Raw genomic sequence first — 19,780 nt, forward strand, 5'->3', positions numbered from 1 at the left:
CCCTGATGCTCTGTCTCTCTCCAGAGTGGGGATCTGGTTCTGGAGAAACAGAAAGCTGTGAAGTCCCCCTGCCCTGTGGTGCATGGCCCTGGGGACCACGGAGGCGAAGGTTTTTTCCTAAAAACTCCATCGCAGAAAAGGCACAGAAGAAATATGCTAAAAATAGACAAGTTGGCACTGGCTTCATGCTGTAGTGCCAGAGAAGGGAAAGGCTGTTGAAGAGAGACAGAGGAGAGCAGAAGCAATGAGGTGACGGTGACCTGTGCCACATCTGTGACAAGGGACTCCAGCGCGGTCAGAGCAGCAGTGAAGCTGCCACCTCGCTGATCTGCCTGGAAACACGGGCCAGAGCCTGGAATTCACAGCTTCCCTCGAACGGCTCGAGCTGCTGGCTGATTCCCAGACAGACTCTGACCTTGCTCACAGTTTTATTTATGCTCTTAAAACACCCCGCATGTTTTGTTTGGTGATGTTCAGGCTGTGTCTGCAGCGGCTGCAGTTCTGCTGCTCCACTCTCACCACACACTCTGTCCAGGCAGCTTCACCTACAAAGTGCTGCCAGAGGTTTGTTATCCAAGCAAACGTGTTTTTTGGCCGATGTTGCCGCCCCCTGCCGAGACCTGGGCAGCCCCAGCATTCTGCCCGCACATGAGCCACAGGTCTCTGGACAGGGATGGGGCTGGTGTGTTCTGCCGTCCTGCTCCTGGCTGCCTCTTGGGTGGGATGTAAGATGGTTTCTGAGCTGAAAATATTGCTGATGAAGCACCAGGGCAGTTGGTGGATTTACAGCAACCTTGGTGTCACCATAAGTATTGGACCCTTCATCTGCCTGGCATGCCCCAGCTCCTCCCTCTGCTGCCATCGTCCTGCACTTTGCCAATGAGCTTCTTTGTCTTGCAGAGAGATGCTAAGGGCCAGTACCTGTTTGACCTTCTCTGCCACCACCTGAACCTGCTGGAGAAGGACTACTTCGGCATCCGCTTCGTGGACCCCGACAAGCAAAGGGTGAGAGCCCTTCGCGCCTGGGCTGAGCGAGGGGGTTTCGTGCAGCTGGGTGCTATCAGACGGGTCCTTGCTGCTGCGGCTGAGCACTAGGCCAAACAGAATTGGGTTGGGCAGTGATGGGGGCTCTTCCCCAGCGATTCTCCCAGCCCCTGCTGCGGGAAGGACAAGCCACTTTCTGCCGTCTCTGTTTTGAGCTGGGAGCTGCTTCCTTGCTGCCGCCCAGGGTGGGAAGGGGCTGTGCTAAGCCCCTCGCTGCCCCTTCTCCCTTCCAGGGCACCCACTGACACTCATCCAGGTTTTCTCACCCAGAGCAGTAGCCTCCTCTTCCTCGTCCTCCTTGCTTTGCAGAGTCGGAGCCATTGGGAGTGTGTGATGCTGCTGCCACTTGCGAGGTCTCTGGACCATCACCCCCCATGTCACCTGTGCCCCCCAACTTGTGTTTTTTTGGTCTTTCTTCCTCCCAACTCTGCAGCCTTCTCCTGTCTCTCCAGATTTGCCTCCTACCCTTTGTTATCATGCTGTGCAGGACCCGGTGGCCGTATTTGCAGCGGGCTGTGGAGTGGCAGCTCTTCAGTGTGGGCGAGCGGCATTTTCCTTGCATGATGCTGAGGGATCGTTAACTTGTGTCAGCTCTTTGTTTCCCTGCTTTTGGTGAATCGCCTCTTTAAATACATGTAGAAATTAACCCCTGTGCATAAAGCATGGTTGTGAATCATCTCTGTGTGCATGGTCGGAGAGAGCATGGCTGAGCTCTGCACTCACCAGCGTCTCCGCACGATGCCCTGGGGACCCCCCAGCACAGTCACTGTGTGAGGAGGAATGTTGGGGTTTTTACTCAGACTATCTTCTCTTCTGGCAAATGAGCATTATTAATTGAAAGTATTTGTTACTGAGTTGCTTTAATTACCTTCTTTTTCCTTTCAGCATTGGCTGGAATTTACCAAGTCGGTTGTGAAACAGATGAGGGGTGAGTATCACCACAAGCAGTTGTCCCAGACAGGTGATGTGTGCTCCCTACATTCTAGATGTATTGCCATTTTATCCAGTCCTTCCCCTCTGGGGTCAATTCCCAGTGCATCTCCCAGAAAAAGGGCCTTTATAGTTATCCATAAAGCTGTTCTGCTGACCTGAAAGTGGGGTCATTCTCCACCGGTCCCACTGCAGTTGCAGCCGGCCGTGCCCCCCAGCACACGGGCACCAGGGCACCGGCCCTGCGGGGACCGGGACAGGGATGATGGGGATGAGCAAAGTGAGATTCACCAATGCCGGGTAGTGAGGTGTGCGGCCGGTGCCACAGGGGCTTCACCATAGCTTTGCCGGCGACATCTGCTCCCCCACGGCACCGCAGCAGGGACCAGCCCTGGACCCATCTCCTCCCTCCTGACCCGGGGCAGCTGGTGTGTTTGGAGTAACGGGGAGGGTGGGTGAGCCCTTCAGCAGTATCTGACCATCTCTGGGAGCGGGGTTGTTTGGGAGGACAATGGGGACAAACCCTGCGTGTGGTGACGGTGGCATCGCTGTTCTCTGCAGCCCAGCCTCCCTTCACCATGTGCTTCCGCGTGAAGTTCTACCCCACGGACCCGGCGGCTCTGAAGGAGGAGATCACCAGGTGAGGATGGGGACCAGCCAGCAAGGGCTCAGCCAGTGCAGGAACACTCTGCCCATCTTCTCTCTATAGTCAAGAGAGAGCAGCAGCCATTGGAATTTCCTGAACGCTTCTGCATTGTCCCAGCTGTGGGGAAACTCTGGAAATCTCCAGCTGGGTTTGTCAGCATGTGGGACCACTGTGTCCAGTGCTGCCTGTGGGTTTAAACTCACCGACTTCATCTTTGGCTGCAGCTGGTTGCACAAACCACAATTCCAGGGCAAAGTGCTCTGGGCGCAGCCCTGTTCACCGTAACATCCATCGTGGCTTCCGTGCCATCCTGCCAGTGCAGAACAGCTCCTGGGCAGCACCAGGCATGTGCCCTTCCCTGCAGCTCTCCAAAATCTCTCCTTCCAGCTGGAACCCCCTGTCCTGAACGGTGCTGGACAGTGGATTCAAGCAGGAACAGCAGTTCACCCTCAGAGTCTGATTTCTGCTCCTGCAAATACTCTCACTGTTTCCAAATCAGCTGTTATAGCCAGCGCCAGAGCACGTCCCCAGCTCAGGGTGTCCTTGCATGTGCTCGGTCTGTTGGGAAGGGCTGAAGTGTCCCCAGTTCCCTTGCTGTCCCCTGGAAATAATTAAGCCACAACCCTTTTACATAAGGGGCATGGATGTTCTGGGAGAAATGGGTGATAAAGTGCGATGCAGAAACTTGACAGCGCTGCTCTCCAGTTGCTATCTTTAGGGGCTCTTCACGCTGCTCTTCCTGCCAGAAGGATGGACGTGATGAGCACTTGCAGAGAAACCACAGCAGCTTTGGCAAACAAGCCATGACTGCAGATCTGTGGGGCTGACAGCCCAGATCCCCCTGTGGAGGGTCTGCTGCTGCCTGAAACTGAAGGTTCCTGCATTTGTCCCCTGGAGCCTTTTGCCATTATTGCTGCTAATAATTCCTAGTTTTCTTTACAAGCCTGGGGTTTGTTAGGGAGAAAGTAATAAAAATGGTACTTTTTCTAAAAGACAATACCCTGGATCTGGGTTTGGGGTGTGAAAGGTGCAAAACCTATAGGGCCCCAGCTGCCAAAATGCAGGTGGAGGCTCCAGCCAAAGCCAGTGAGCTGCATCTGGGAGCAAAGGGTGGGGGAAAAAACATCACCCTGTGCTTCCTGCCTCTGCTTTTGCCTGGGATGTACCTGACCAAGGCAGGACATCATCGCTCCTGGATAAGAAAACCTCCATCTTACCTGTGAAAACAGGGACAAAAGTAGCACGAATGTCTCTTGATGGCTGCCAAGCAGGCTGGAAATGCTGTCCTGCTCTGGGGGCAGCCAGCTGCTGCAAACTGCAGGACCCCTGATGTCTTGGCCCCAAATGCCCTCAGATGGTGGCAAATAGTCCCTGTTATGCACTTGGTGCAGCTCCATCTCAGCAGCCTGCAGCCGAACATCCCTGCATCCCTCTGTGCATCCCTCTGCCTATCCCATCCCACGCTGGGCTGCTGTTGCTCCATTTGCTCTGGCTGCCATTAGATATTCCTGCTGAATAGCTGGAGTCTGTGCTGAGTGTGCTGAGAATTAAGTAGGCTTACTGATAGAGCTAAATATATTCCAGGATTTAAATCTTAGGATTTTCAGTCTATTTCTGCAGGCAGCAAATGAGAGAGGATGTCAGGGCTTTTGCAGCCAGTTTTGCACGGTGTTTGAAATATACCTGGGCTCAGCTTTTTGCTTCAGTTTTGCATTCATCAACTCTGTATTTGTGGTGAACAGCGCAGTTAGAAGAAGTAGAGGATGGTTACGTGTTTCAAAAACTCTTCCGGGGTTTGATTTCTTAATGCTGAAGTACAAAAGTAAGGAAAGCTTTGCTTGTGTTTCACAGAAGGACAAAAGAACCCCCCAAAACAACCCACAAAAGTAAAAAAAGCCCTTAAGATGTTGTTTTGAAGAGAGAAAAAGTTTCAGTTCTTGGGGAGCTGTGGAGGGGGCAAATCCTTTGAGAAGAGTCCCCAGTGCGTTTGCTGGGCCGATTGAAATGCGCCCCTGTGCAGAATGCCAGAGCTGCTGCTGCCATGGGCTGCCTGGGACAGGACTGACCTGGGGTTTGGACAGGAGCATTTCAGGGGACACACACAAGTGGCCAGTAGTTTCACACGGATACATCTCCTTGTTTTACTTAGGAGGCATTTATTTAGTTTGCAGATTTTACATTTACTCCCAGAAACTGTAGCCATCAGACCTTCATTTAAATGTTAAATGGCCAAACCCCTTGTTTTTAATGACAGCTATTACGTGGGCATTAAGCTGCACACACAATATGTTAATTGCATTTCTTTTCTTTAATCAGAGATTAGCAAATGTCTGCAATTGTCAGGCAGGGAGAACTGAAATGGGGTCAGGATTGACCCTTGGGTGTTGGGAGCTGCACCCCCAGGGCAGTGGGGTGGAGCTGGATGGCAGCTCATGGCTTCCAGTTTGGAAATATTAAATATTTCCCATCTTTAATCTCCTTTTCCGAGGCAGCTGCATCCCAGTGCTGCTCTGGAGAATTCCCCTTTCCAGGGGCTATTTCCAAGGAACAAACAAGGCTTTGGAAAACCTGCTTGGCACCTGCACGGATTTGGCACTGCAGCTCAAATTTACAGACTTTTCCTTTCTGACCGGGGTTCCATGGTGGGTGTGGGATGGGGACCCAGGCAGGTTAAATCCATGCGGTGGGCTGCCTTGCTCGCTGCACTGGAGCTGTGCCTGCAGCTCAAACCTGGGCTTAAAATCCACCTTCCCCTGGAACGAGTACACTTTAATATCTGGTTTTCTTTTTGAGATATTTTATCTGTGAAAATTAGTGGCTTATCTCATCATAAATACGGATTTGAGAAATGAGGCATGACTGAGATATTGCAGAGTGCGAGTCTGATCATTTAAACACATTTCCGAGCAGTCCAATTTCCATTTTGCTCCTCCACTCTGTGACTTATGTTTTACCATCAAAAGGTTTTTCCAAATGTATTGCTGTGTGACTCAGCCCAAGCTGTTACTGAGGTTTGAATTTATTCAAATAAGTAGTTTCCCACCCTAGTTTACCTTATCACTGGGCGTTGGTGCATGGAGATGGGCAAGAGGCAGCTGGCGCTGGATAATGTGATGTTGGTCATTGGGGAGCACAGAGGGGGGAACTGGGTGAGACCTGGGAGGATACAGAAAGTTGGACAAGGAGGAAATCAGGCCATGGGGGAGCTGAGCAGCCAGGTGGGGATGCAGGATGGGGAAGCAAAGCATTGCTGGGGGGCTCAGGACCACAAGACCCTTCAGAGCATCTTCCCCGAGCACCTCATGCTGGACTGGGGCAGTCACAAAGCATCACCAGGACTGCAGGGACCCGCACTGCCTTGTCTGACTTTCCTCTTGTGTGCGTTTTCCTGCTGGGATGCTCATCCCAATGTCTCAATGCCCAGGGAGCTATGTGTCTCTGCTGTGCTGTGTGTGACTGCACAGGTGGGAGCTGGATCGGGGGAGATGCCATGTCCCTGCGGGGCTGGGACTGTCAGTCTGAGCCTCAGCACCGGCCCTGACAGGGAACTCCTCCGTAATTAGCACGTCTTGGCTTCCAGCAAGCGTAATGTCTTGTAAATGGGATGCTCAGAAAGAAACGTTAGTGCATGTCGTGGTAGATATTCCACATCTAAATTGCCTGTTTAGCTAATTTAAACTTTGCTTAATAAATGGACTATCTCTTCTGTCCTCAGGTACTTAGTCTTCCTGCAGATCAAAAGGGATCTCTACCACGGCCGTCTCCTCTGCAAGACTTCGGATGCTGCTTTGTTGGCCGCCTATATCCTTCAAGGTAATGCCTTTTGACAAGATAAATTTACTTTTCATGCTAAGTACTGATTACATTCTTTCACTTACAACAGATCACTGCACCTAGAATACAAATGCCATCCTGCTGGTGTGGGTCCCATGCTGCCGGGCTGCGGTTGTGCTGTGGTTGTGTGGCGCAGGGCTGGGCTGGAGGGGGGTGAGGAGGTGAGGATCAGTAGCCCTGGGGCTGAGCCAGCCTGGGCCATGGCTCTGTGCTTGTCTGGGCGCAGGAGCAGCCCTGGGACAGGCAGTTGTGTGTCCAGGGCTGTGCACAGCCTGCGGTAACTCCGACCAGAGCTGCTCTCCATGTCACTTTACGGATTTCCAATTAATTTTGTTTTTTAAGTCACAGTTGCACCCCACAGGGTGAGCAGGATTCTCTCACTGTTCCCGGCCAGCTGGGATGGGGCTGGGGACTGGGACACCCCAAGGCTGCTGTAACACAGAACCACAAGGCTCCTAGAAGGCTCTGGGCAAATAACTTGACGAATTAATAGATTTAGGAGAGTGACCGTCTGCTGGTGGGTGATTCCCAAGCAAATGGTAAAAACAATTGCCGGCAGTAAATGGCATACAAATGATCATTCTGATGGGAAGCACGGGTGGGTGGGAGCAGCATTCCTGGGATGCTCTGAGCTCTGCATCTGGGTACTGCCGGGGTGGGGATGGACCCTGGCCTGTGATCTCCAGAGGTGCCTTCCAACCCCAACCATTCTGTGGTTCTGTGACCATTTCCATCTGCCTCCAGCTGAGATTGGGGACTATGACCCAGGAAAGCACCCGGAAGGTTACAGTTCCAAGTTCCAGTTCTTCCCCAAACACTCGGAGAAGCTGGAGAGGAAAATCGCAGAGATCCACAAGTCGGAGCTCAGGTACGGCGCCGGGGCTTTGCTGGGCAGCAGCAGGGATTCCAGATGCTCAGCTGGTTTTTGTCCCTGTTTGGGATTTTCGGTTGTGCTGTGGGATGAGCACTCGCTGCTCTCGTGTGTCAGATCCAGCTGGGAGCCAGCAGGGCTCTTGGCACTGCTGGTAACAGCAAACTGCAGAGCAGAGAGCTTTGGGAAAGCGGGGTGTTTGATGGCACAGAAGCATCACAGCGAATCACCCTGTGACAGAAGCTGCTGCATTTCCCAAACCTCTGCTCACTGCGAGTGTGATCCAGCAGACAGAACAAGCTGCAGAAAGTGCAGAGAATAACAAAAACAGGTGGGCAATGGAGCAGATTTGGTCCTGGGGCAAAACCAGCCCCGTCCCTTCTGCCCGGGGAGGGCTGGGGGGTTTCTGCAGCTCTTGGCTCAGCTTGGGCATCCCTGGGCTTCCCTGGCAGGATGGGGACAGTGACCAACCACTCCCAGACCCCTTCTGCCTTCACCCCGCTCTGGGGATGTGCTCTGTCACACTGTGTGCACAGACCATCAGCAAAGCTCCATGTCCTCTCGCGGTGCTGGTGGTACCTCCAGGGCCGTGTCCCATGGATCAGCTGGTCCCGGGGCGGGGACAGTGGGGCTGTCACCTCCCAGGACCCCAGCGGAGCCATGCCCATACATCATGGGGGCTGCTGGCCTCTGCCCAGCAAACTCCCCATCCTCCCCCTGAAGAAATGCCTGTGCTGCCTATAGGAAATTCAGCCCCTCATTTGGCAGCAGCACCTCAGTTTTGGTGGGTTGTGGTGCTGTGAGATGCGCTGGCAGGAGCTGGGGGGCGCTCCACACTGCTCTCCTGCTGCAGACGGGCTGTGCTGACAGGGGTAGCGGGAACGTGTTGTGACTGATCCCTCTTGTCACTGGTGGCAACCCTGTCACCAAGGGCTGACGTTCCTGTTCATGTCTTCCATGCAGTAGTCTTGTTTTCTCTGTTTCTCCCCCCTGCAGTGGGCAGACACCAGCTACTTCAGAGCTGAATTTCCTTAGGAAAGCCCAGACTCTGGAGACCTATGGGGTTGACCCACACCCTTGCAAGGTAAAACACTTTTCTGAGCACTGTTCCTTGCGTTGGATTCTTGCTCCAGCCAGTAACAAGCTGCAGATGTGGCTGGTTTGTCACCTGCCATGGGGCTGCGGTGCTGGCGGAGCTGTGGGACACGGGCTGTGCTGGAGCCAACTGCAATCTCCAGCCCCAAAAACCAGCCGCAGCGAGCACAGGGGAGGGGGAGCGCTCCAGAACCCTTCCAGAGAGCACACACGGAAACTGTAAGGAATCATTTCTCATGCAGACAACTGTAAGAGTCAGTGGCCCATCATCTTCTGTGAAAACCTGTAATTTGGAGGCAGTAACAAGGTCAGTAATGTGTCTGAGAGACCAACAAGCATTAATCTCCCAGAGACAGACTATCGCTCTGCTCTTCCCTGGCCAGTAATCCAGTTTTCTGTTTGAAATGCTTTTTATTGAGTGTAGATGTCATTGCATGTGTCTCTCTCTGGTCCCTTATAATCCCATCGTGTGCAGATAGATGTGGGATGCAAAGCAGACGGAGAATTTTACTCTAAGGGTGGTACCTGTTCCGTGGTCCCTGGGAATTTTACCTGGATTATGCCACATAAATACGCCATTGTGGTGAATCCACCTGGCCTGGCAGGGTGTGCTGTGGCTGCTGGAGGCACTGCCAGGCAGGGGGAGCTGCATTTGCGCCAGGTCGGTGGTGCTGCTGGCAGCGATGCTCGGCACCCGGGATCAGTGCCGGTGTGGGGAGGTCTGTGCTTTGCTCCTGTTTCCCTGCAGGGTCCTGCGCCCCATTTAGCACCCCTGCTCACTCCATCATCCCCCGCTCCCCAGGGGACCCTGCTCCTCCGCTCCCCTCTCCATCCCACATGCCAGTGGTACATCCCTCTGCTCAGGTGCTGCTTCTCCCTTTCCCAAAGGTTTTCCCAAGCTGGGGAAAGAGCCACAGCACTTTGGGCAGCCCATGAGCTGCAGGAGCTGCTGCTGGGCTGGTGTGTTATCCACAGGCTGGTTTCGGTACAGATGCACAGAAATATTCCTGCCACCACTGGACAGAGCTGCTGTGTCTCAGACACGAGGGGTTTGGGAATTTGCGTCCTGCCCTGTGCAGGGTGTTGGGTTGATGTTCAGGTGTCTCTGCTCTTGGCCATTCACCCTTAACAGATTAAGATGGATTTTTGATCTAATCTGGATTTAAAACTAATTTGTTCTCTGCTCAAAATCGGAATATCTCGTCACAACACTGTCTCCCTGCCATCCCTGCACCATGAGGTAACTGAGATCCTGCATCCCAGGCTGGAAGGCAAACAGCAGAGAAAATGTGTCACCTCTTGATTAAGCCAGGGAAGGGCATAACTGGAAGCAGAGGGCGAGAATTGTACCCCTGAACTGGGGAGATACTGGGCATGGGGCAGCTCTGCTTGTTGCTGAGGTGCTCCGTGCACATTTTCCCCCAATAAAACATTGTAGGAGGACCACAGGCACTGAACATGCATCCCTCTTCTGCAAACCACCCCTGTAGAATTCCTTGCCTGCTTTTCCTGCCCAACGCAGCAGAGATCCCGAGCCTGGCACGTGCCTTCCCGGCGGCTCGGCGTCCCTCCAAAGCCACCTGAACCTCTGCCAGCCAAATAAAAGTGAGGGCAAATCTAACAATTACTGAGCTGCCACAACTGTTTCATAATATTCTTAAAACTGAGTGTGTAACTGTTTTTTTCCGTGCACACCAGCACAGTTAATGATCGCTTCCCCGGAGTCTAGACGTTGTGATTAAGTTAAAGTGCTGCCTTGCTCTGTGTGTGACACTAATTACTGGTTTGGTGCTGTCTGGATGCCGCCCAGCCGCACTGGCTGCGCGGGGCTCCGGGGGAGTCAGGTCTAATGGCTTTTACCATTTTGTGGTTTAATTACTAGTGAAGGGGTTGGTGGGGCCTTGGTGGTTTATTGCTCCCCGGTAAGTGATGGGATCCCTGGGGCTGGGACCTGTCTTGCGGTTTCTCCTTGTTTGTGCTGCCCCGTTATTCACTGGCAGGTTTTGGGGGGTGTATGGGGTGTTGGGCCGAGTGAACCTGCAGGGAACAGCCACTGGCAGGGTCGGTGCGGGGGATTCAGCATCGCCGCCACCTTGGGGCTGAGGGTCAAAATGGTGTGTGAGCTTTGCTGACTCAGTGACGTTTTCAGAGAATCATACAATCATTATGGTTGGAAGATCATCAAGTCCACCACTAAACAGTGTCCCTAAGTGCCACATCTACATGTAATAGAATCACAGGAGGGTTTGGGTTGGAGGGACGTTCCCAGCTCCCCCAATGCCACCCCTGCCATGAGCAGGGACATCTTCACCAGCGCAGGTTGCTCAGAGCCCTGTCCAGCCTGGCCTGGGATGTCTTCATGGATGCGGGGCATCCACCACCTCTCTGGGCAACCTGGGACAGGCTCTCACCACCCTCACAGCTAAAGAAAAGGATTTGCAATTCTCAGAGATCCTCCAGAGAAAGGAGGGAAGGAAAGCCACCTGCTTTCCTTCACTCAAGTTCAACCTGGCCCTTAGTAAATAATAGTGTGTTCTACATCAGTTTGTGTTGCTTTCCACATGTCTGTCTTTCATAAAGTTCAAAAGCTTATCATGGATGTGTTAGGCTGCCTGTCAGGAGCAAATGGTAAGTTAGGCAGTTTTAATGTCTCTGAGCATTTTAATTCCACCAGATGTAAGAAAATAAAGTCCTTGTCTCATACTGATTTACTTTCTCTACTCTGAAATTGGTTTTTTTTATGAAAAAGAATGGCTATAGCACTTAAACCTTTTTGACAGATGTTTAAGCTCTGGGTTGTTAACAGAAGCAGGAGCAGATTTCCTTTGCAGTGACATTTACCCTGACCGAGGGGTCGCTCCTTCCTGAGGAGTGAGAGATATTTCACTTTAACGCCAGTCCAGACCTGAGAAGATCCCAGTTATGCCAAGTGTGCAAAACCAGATGGGTAGTGGTTTTGTAATGTGGACTACTTTACAGCAGGGACAAAGCTAAAACCATTTATCTCAATTAGCTTGGGATCTAGTGATTAATTTAAACCTTTGCCTTGGAAGTGAAAGGCCACCACTTCAACCAACAATTCACCTGTAGCTCTTATTTACAATGATTATTAAACCTCTCTCATGTTGAATGTTATATCTTGCAGGCTACATTTTTACCCCCAAAAGTTCTATATCATGTATTAAAAAAGGGTTAGTCCCATTTTATCAGTGGCTAAGTTTCAACAGTCCCATTTATGGCTTGAAAAGGTGGCCAGTTGCCCTAAAATAACAAAACCTAATCAATAAGGAGGCATGATGATGATGATGATTGACATTCCTCAAATTAAGAGTTCACTTCTAGCTTACAAATCACACCAATAAATGATCTCAGATTTCCACTCACTGAGAAACTGCTGTTTTCTTCCAGGATGTGTCGGGGAACGCAGCGTTTTTGGCCTTCACCCCCTTCGGCTTTGTCGTTCTGCAGGGAAACAAGAGGGTTCACTTCATCAAGTGGTGAGTGATGAGTTCCCCGGCTCTGCCGGGAGCCCTGTGGTGCCTGCACTGCCAGGCTCAGCGCTCCCGAGAGGGGGCGATGGCCCTCGGGGTGTCACTTTGTGCTCTGTCCAACCCGTGGTGGGGCCTGGGAGCCCGGCTGGCCCTGTGCTGCCACTATTTGCTGGCCCCAATTCTGCCTTAGCCCCTCAGCCGCAGGGCTCCGGGGTGAGCTAAAAATGCTCTTTTTTGTTGCTTTATTGTCCCGGACTTCTTCAAAAGCCCCCCAGCCCCTCTGAACTCGGTTGCCTTGTTCCTCAGTCTTTACTGCATCTCAGATTTTGGCTAGTGTGTTCCTCACTGATATTGTCACCTGGACGGTGCTTGTATGACGAGGTCCTGGTGACTCTGGGACACCCCGCTGACCATTGGCTTCACCCCAGTGTGTCCCCTTTTCTAGCTGCTGGTTTCTGAGCCAGGGCTCTTCTTACTACCCCGTGTCACCTCCCGGGCACTGAAAACAGGGTCCTGAGGCTGCCCCGCTGCTGTCCCCAAGCCCCAGCATGTGACCTGCAGTTCTCAGTGAGTGCCCAGGGCCACCGGCTGCTGTGGGCCCTGCACAGCCTCTCACCTGCCCGTCCTTGTCCTTGCAGGAACGAGGTGACCAAGATGAAATTCGAAGGGAAAACTTTCTATTTGTACGTAAGTCAGAAGGAGGTGAGTGCTTCCCCATCCCATGGGACATCCCAAGCGTGGCCATGGCAGGTTCTCTGGGCACTTGGCAGGTGTCACCCTGTGCTAGGGGTGCAGGGACACAGTGGCAGTGCTGGGGTCACGTCACCCCTGCTCCCGCTGGTGCCATCTCTGGGCGCTGGAGCCGCAGATGCTGGGTCAGCCCCAGCTGTGCCATGGTGGGGGCTCTGCCTCTGGCGTTTGGGATTGTTGTGGTTATTTGTTACCACCACTTGGTTAGCCCTGCTTAGTGACATCAGCCTGAAAACCTTTGGCTGAAAACAACTCCTGCACAAGCCATCAGCGTGGTTTTCTTAAAAATGCATTTCTGGCCGTTCAAAAAAGTGGGTGAGCGGGAAGAATGGTGGCAGGTCAGAGTGAGGGGCTGTGCCGGGGTGTCAGATGATGCTCCAGCATCTCCCTGCATGGCGCTGGAGCAGGATCTGCCCCGTCTCAGGCGCTCTTCGGCTGCTCTGGCTCCAGCCACATTCCTGACGTGCTGCCCCTGGGCACTGCTCACTGTTCCCCTACCCACTCCTTCTCTTTCTCCTTTAGGAAAAGAAAATTGTTCTGACCTATTTTGCCCCAACACCAGAAGCCTGCAAACACCTCTGGAAGTGTGGGATAGAGAACCAGGCGTTTTACAAGTGAGTGTTGGACCCTGTCTGTGTGTGGGGTTCTGCGTCCCCCGGGGTCAGCGCAGCCCGGTGCAGCTCCTGTCCAAGGGCTCTGCCAGGCACCGACAGCGTGACAGCCCTGTCCCGGTGGCCTCAGCATGGTCACCAGCCCTGGGGAGTCCTTCCCACTCCCCCACTGTGCTCATCCCTCCAAAACAAGCCTTTATTCAGGAGACTGATAATTTGGAGATGAAACCTTTAATGCTGAGCAACCAGCAGAAGCATTGGACTGCTTTCCCTGCTGATGGTAACTGGTTCGCAGCCACTGCGGATGCTCTGGTACTGCCAGCACAGTGTGCAGCCGGTGTGGGAAGTGGCAGGGACGGACACCGCCAAAACTCAGGAGATGCTTTCTGACCCAATATTCCAGGGTGGATTTTCAAAATGGCTTCACATAGGGTCTGTTTGTGCTGAATCCAGCACTAAAATCCCCACTGAAGCTGAGCCAATGCCCCGGGTGCTCTAGCAAAGCCTACTTTTTAATGGGGAAGGCCCAAAAACTTTCAGAAAAATGTGCTTCTAAGCTCTTTGGGAACAAATTAATTGCTCATGGTAAATACTCAAGGGAGTGAGCTGCAGCTGCTTGCCTGGTGGTTGGGGACGGTGGCTCGGGGGACTGTCCCCCTGGCTGCCCCCTCCAGGGACCTGCGGCGGGGGGAGCTTCTGCCGGGGAGGCCGGGGACGGTTTTACTTTCCCCAGGAGCTCAGGGCTCCCTGGTTCATGGCCACCTAAGCAGCTTTTCTGCCCCCAGTTTGGTGAACTAGGCTGTCAGACGGGGGGGGTCACGGGCTGGTCTGGGCCCAAAACCCAGGGAGGTGCCAGGTGGAACAGTTTGGTTTTACCATCCTGCTCATGTTGTACTTAAAAATAGCCTGCTTTGTGCTTTGTAATGAGTTTTATTTTAATCAGCAAGATGCAAGATAAAGCCTGTGATGTATTCTCTCTGGGAATACTGCAATCAGTAGGTTTCGTTTCTCGTTATATTAACACGGAATGAAATTGCAATATTGCTTTACAAATCTTTTTATGATTACTCATGTCAGTAAATTACCGCTGCAATGTGCACCCACTGGAGTGGGCTGTGGGCTGGGCCGAGGTGCTGCTGGGCTCAGTCTGGGGCGAGGGACCAGCTCCCAGGGACGAGGAGGGGACAGGACTGTCCTTACCAGGAGTTTTGGACAGACAGACCCCAGCAGGTGATGCCTGCCCGGGACAGGCCCATTCCTGCCCTGCAGAGCCCTGGCGAGGGGTTCAGCTCCTGGAGAGGTCCAGCCTGGGGCCGCTCTGGTGTGCGGGTGCTTGGTGGGGCACCCAGGTATGGAGAGATGCTGTGGTGCTTCACGTGCCACCATGCTGCTGCCAGCAGCTTGTTTGGTTCCTGGTAGTGTTTCACATCTCCAGGGCTTTGCTCCTGTAATCTGGCCATGCTACTGTGTGCTGGATGCGGTGCCAGCATCAGCAGAGCAGTCGGTCCTCGCCCCCCATGGGTTGTGTAGTGAAAAGAACTGAGTGTTCAATGAATGGGATGCTCAGGCCACTCTTGGTGCTATTGCAGGCTGGAGAAGTCGAGCCAGGTCCGGACTGTGTCCAGCAGCAACTTGTTCTTCAAGGGAAGCCGGTTCCGATACAGGTAAATGATGACAGTAAGTAGCAGTATGGGTGAATTTTTGGATGCTCCCTTGGATGTGCTCTGGGGAGCAGGTCAGGGCTACGGTGGCCCGAGGACCTGCTGAGGTTCCTGCCGTCCCCCGGGGTCCTGCCATGGCAGCACCGCCCCCTCGCTGAGGCCATCGCCGCTTCTTCCTCTGCTCCACGGCTGACACCCCCAGACCCAGCCCCACAACAGCAAAGTTTTGGAGGGATGGGTGTGGAGAGGAGAGGATGGGGGGTCTTTGAGGTTTTTCTTTTGTGAACAAAAAGGAGTGAAACAAACCACTGCAGTTCCTAAATTTCTGGGGGTGTTGCTCCTCCGTGGCCCTGGACCTGCCACCTGGTATCTCTGCGAGATGAGAGGCCCCAGGTGCATCCCCAGCTGTAGAGTGTGCAGGAGGGCCCAGGTTCCCATGGTGTGTCCCCCAACAAAGGGAGGTGACTCCACCGTGTCCAGCACCTTACGCCAGGAGAAGCAGCAAAACATGGTGGCCGAGGTGTCAGCCCAGCTGTCCCTGCTCTTCCCATCACCTGTATTTCCAGCAAATCTTCCCACTTGCCCTGGAGCTGTGGGTAGAGCCCCCAGCCCATGTGCGTGGGGGCGTCTTGGGCTGTGCTGGGGTGCAGGTGCCGCGGGGGCAGCTTGATGGTGCAGTGCTCACAGCTGCTCTTCTCAACCCCCCGCAGCGGCCGCGTTGCGAAGGAGGTGATGGAGTCCAGTGCCAAGATCAAGCGGGAGCCACCTGAGATCCACCGGTAAGAGCCCAGTGGTGGGGCTGGGATCTCCCCGGGGTGGCAGAGGGAGCCAACGGGCTCGGGCACCGTACATGGCTCTGACATCATTCCCGTTTTTGTCCCCAGGGCAGGGCTGGTGCCAAGCCGGAGCTGCCCCTCCATCACACATGGCCCCCGCCTGAGCAGTGTGCCGCGCACCCGGAGGAGAGCTGTGCACATCTCCATCATGGAAGGTAGGGCAGGGGGCCAGCCCCGTGCTGCCAGGACACACACACGCATGTGTAAACGTGTGCGCACACACATACGAAGCTGATTTTTGTACCCCCTGATTCTGCTGTTGGGATGCCAGGGCAGGGGTTGTCCCCAGCGTGTCCCCAGGGCTCAGAGCAAGGTTTGGCAGCACCAGGTGTTGCTCTTGCAGCTTGGGGCTGGTTTGGGATCAATAGCTGAGCCCACACAACGTGAAGAGCTGGTTGTGGAACAGAAGTTTCCAGTGCAGAGGCAAAACAGAGGAGAATTTCTCTGCAATGTTAATTTAGATCAAATTGGAAATAAAACAAAAAAACTTCCAGGTTGTCCTGATAGCTCTGAGGGAGCCCAGGGCCGATATCTGGGCTGACCTTTGGGGTGACAGCGTGCCTGGAGCTGTGACAGCCCTACAGATGGGGTCACCTCTGCCACCTCCCACATGTGCCATTGCAAAGTGGCCAGAGTGTTAAACAGCCTCCCACCATAAATCACCCTCAGCTGGCACCGCCCCTGCCCCAGCAGCTGCTTTTCTTCGCTCTCACTTCAGCTCGTTCCTGTGGAAATGCGGGAGCCCAAAATAGCCCTGACCCCAGGCTAGTGGCACCAGTGCCACTGCGTCAGCCATACCGGCGGGTGAACGGCTGTCCCAGCACTGTCGCAGTCCCTGTGGGCGCCCGGTGGCGCGGGCCGGGCCAGCCGCTGCTGTGCACCATGGTGAAGTGCCTGATAAAGATTAAAACCAAAGTCAGCGTCCACCTGCGGCTCATCAACCACTGCTGCCGGGAGGTGCGGGTCCGGGTGCTGGTGCTGGGGCCGCGGCTGCTGGCGCGAGCGCTGGGGGCTCTGCCGCTGGTGCCGGTGCTGCCCAGGCTCAGCCGCGATGCTCCGCGTGCCCGCATGCTAGGTAATGCTACGCTGTCTGGGCGGGTCGGGGCTCTTGGGCAGTGGTTTTCCTGGGGGTCCCTGGGGGTCCCCCTGACCGCAGCCCCGGGGGGACGTGGGATGTGTGAATGTTGGACAAGGTCTGCCTTGTCAGCTGGACCCTGTGTTGTTGGTACCACAAAGCTGCTCTGCTTTCGGGGCTGGACCCAGCTTTCCCCAGATTCTGTGGCTTTTTGTGCCAGTTCCATGGAAGGAACCAGTGGCAGGAAGGTTTGGGTTTTGGGGGGCCCAACACCACTGCCATTGCAGTGAGGAACAGGGGAAACCCTCCTCCCTGCGGAACCAAGCTGCTGCTTGCCCCGGGGGTGCCCACCCCATCCGGGACACAAGGGGTGTGTGAGGGGACGTTCCTAGGAGCATTGCGACACAGCGGCAGACATTGCTGTCAGGGTGAGAACATGTTTATGCCTCCCCTGTGCTTATCGCCTGAGCTGTTGCTGGCGCTCGGTGCTGCAGTGACACGGGTGTGAAGCTGAGCTGAGCCGGGGGCAGCCAGCAGATATTTACCAGCAAGAGGCTGCAAAGCCCCAGGAATGCAGGACAAGCTCTTTTCTTCGCCCTGTGGCAGCACGCAAGACCAGGGCAGACAGTGCCACCATGACCTGGTGTTTTGGAGCACTAAGCCGTCCCCATTGGGGGGGAATGTTGAGCCCTGTCCCCTTACAGCCTGTGACACTGAGGACCCACTGGTCCCGGCCACCACCACCTCCAGACACCCCTGACACACAGGGTGCTGGAACTGCCTCCCCCCCATAACCTGCCCTTTTGCTGTGAAAACTGCAAGGAACAAGTCCCACATTTGTGGGATTTCTTGGAATTTGGGTTTTTGGGGGGGCCGTTAGTGGGGAGGGGAGTTCCCGGGGTCCTGCCCGCCATGTTCAGCCTTGGCACGAAGTGCAGCCGGGCTGTGCCAGCCGGACAGGTTGGCACACAGCTCTGCTGTGGCTTTTGTTCCTCTGTGTGCCTGAGCAGGTGTAAAGCATTGTTTTGGTAGTGAATAAGTAGAAATCAGAGCTATTAATGCCTCTGGTCTGACTTGCGGTTCCTGAGCAGCCTGCTCTGCGGGGAAATGGGGCTGTGTAGTGTGTCCCTGTGTCCTCAGCTCAGCTTTGAATCCCTCCCCTCACACCCAGGGCAGTGCCTGTCTCGGGACTCCCACAGTGGGTCAGCCATGCTGCCCGCACGGGCTCTGGTGTGGCTGGGGCCCCCTCCCAGGTTGTTGCCCCTCTGTGGGGTGCAGGGCTTTGGCAGGGGGTGTTTGTGATTGAGTGACAGCCAGCCCAGGCCCCTGCCTGCTGTCCAGAGTGACAGCCAGCAGCTATTGGTGACGGTGACAGGTGGGTGTTTGAGTGTCACCGCTGCAGTCAGGAGCTGCAGCAAAGCAGCTGCTGGGGGCTCCAGCTGGGCCAACCACAACCAAAGGCAGCTGGTGGCAGCCGTGCTCTGTCCTCTGTGGGATACCAGGCTGGGGACAGTGCTGGGTGAGGGTGACAGGGACCCCCCCACTGTGCAACACTGAACCTCTCTCTCCCCTGCTGTCCCCAGGCCTGGAGTCCCTGCGCGACAGCGCCCACTCCACCCCGGTGCGCTCGGCCTCCCATGGCGACGCCTTTGTGGGCCCCGGCCGGAGCGGCCGCGCCGAGAGCAGCGAGCGGGTGGCCGTCATCGCCGATGAGAACTACAGCCCGGCGGACAGCGTGCTGCCCACACCGGTGGCCGAGCACAGCCTGGAGCTGATGCTGCTCTCGCGGCAGGCGAATGGGGCTCCGTGCAGCATCGAGGAGGAGAAGGAGTCGGAGGCCGGCACGCCTGCGGCTGAGGCGGAGGAGGCGGGCGAGCTGCGGGCCCTGTGCCCCGGCGCCAGCGGCCTGGGGGCGGCACAGGCCGAACAGGTGAATAAGTTTGTTTTAAGTGTCCTCCGTTTGCTCCTTGTGACAGTTGGACTCCTCTTTGTTTTGCTCCTCCTCCTGATCGTCCTTACCGAGTCCGACCTTGACACTGCCTTTTTCCGTGATATCCGCCAGACCCCCGAGTTCGAGCAGTTCCATTACCAATACTTTTGTCCCCTCAGGCGATGGTTTGCCTGCAAAGTCCGCGCCGTGGTAAGCCTGCTCATTGACACCTGAAGGCAGGAGCCGCCATGTAACTAAGCTGGGGGCCCGGGGAGAGACCTGCCATCATCCCTCGGGCGCGGGACCCGCCGGGGAACCCGCGTTAATCCTCCTTTCCCGACCCAGGAGGCGGCTGTCCGGGAGGAAGAGGAGGGTGTGCGCAGCCCCCGGGGCCTCCTCCTCCTCCCCCCTGCTCCCACCCCTGGAGCACAACACCCGACCGTTTCCATCCTACAGCCACGCATGTGGCTTCGGAAGCACCGAGCAAAGAGAGGGATTTATTTTACTGTTCCCACCCATCGTTGTACGAGCATCAGCTGGGAGGCTCGTGATGCTGTTTTATGCAGGAGCTTTAGCAATGGTGCTACTGAGTATTGATTTAAACACTCGTGTACTCTTCTGTTACCAACTCCACCACTGTGCACACCACCACCTTCCAGTACCGCTTTGCAGAATCCCCTCCCTGCCGACTGGAGTCTCCTCCGTGCGGTGTGACGCTAATGGGACCCCGGGTCACCCCGCTCCTGGGAGGACGAGCCGGCTCCCTGGGCACCGAGCCCTCAACCCGCGCTGCAGACCCGGCCTCTTGCCACTTTTTTTAAGCCTTGAAGCCGAGGCGCTGCCAAAGGCAGGGAGACGGCTCGCCCGGCACTCTCGGCACAGCCTGGGCACGCAGCCGGCAGTGACCGCGTTGGGTTTATCAGACCTTTACCCTCCGAAAGTTGTACCTCTTTTGTAAAAAAAAAAAAAAAAAAAAAAAAAAAAAAAAAAAAAAGAAAAAGAAAAA

The 19,780-nt window shown here is 54.9% G+C and overlaps 1 protein-coding gene across 2 annotated transcripts in view; it reads left to right on the top strand.

Moving 5' to 3' along the window:
* FRMD5 (FERM domain containing 5) overlaps positions 1 to 19,236 on the top strand; it is an 82,269-nt gene extending 63,033 nt beyond the window's left edge. Inside the window, exons 2-15 of one of the 2 annotated variants that reach the window (XM_065076865.1) lie at positions 901 to 1,005; positions 1,930 to 1,972; positions 2,536 to 2,614; positions 6,336 to 6,433; positions 7,199 to 7,322; positions 8,322 to 8,409; positions 11,829 to 11,917; positions 12,550 to 12,613; positions 13,184 to 13,275; positions 14,862 to 14,936; positions 15,644 to 15,712; positions 15,818 to 15,924; positions 18,428 to 18,774; positions 18,954 to 19,236. In XM_065076865.1, coding sequence (XP_064932937.1) covers positions 901 to 1,005; positions 1,930 to 1,972; positions 2,536 to 2,614; positions 6,336 to 6,433; positions 7,199 to 7,322; positions 8,322 to 8,409; positions 11,829 to 11,917; positions 12,550 to 12,613; positions 13,184 to 13,275; positions 14,862 to 14,936; positions 15,644 to 15,712; positions 15,818 to 15,924; positions 18,428 to 18,774; positions 18,954 to 19,001 — 1,428 coding nt within the window. In that variant the 3' untranslated portion in view covers positions 19,002 to 19,236. Of the gene's footprint in view, positions 1 to 900; positions 1,006 to 1,929; positions 1,973 to 2,535; positions 2,615 to 6,335; positions 6,434 to 7,198; positions 7,323 to 8,321; positions 8,410 to 11,828; positions 11,918 to 12,549; positions 12,614 to 13,183; positions 13,276 to 14,861; positions 14,937 to 15,643; positions 15,713 to 15,817; positions 15,925 to 18,427 lie in introns of both variants that reach the window. The other variant, XM_065076864.1, reaches the window with a different exon arrangement.
* Positions 19,237 to 19,780: the final 544 nt, after the last annotated feature.

This window comes from Columba livia, chromosome 11 (assembly GCF_036013475.1).
Source record: "Columba livia isolate bColLiv1 breed racing homer chromosome 11, bColLiv1.pat.W.v2, whole genome shotgun sequence".
Taxonomy (NCBI): domain Eukaryota; kingdom Metazoa; phylum Chordata; class Aves; order Columbiformes; family Columbidae; genus Columba; species Columba livia.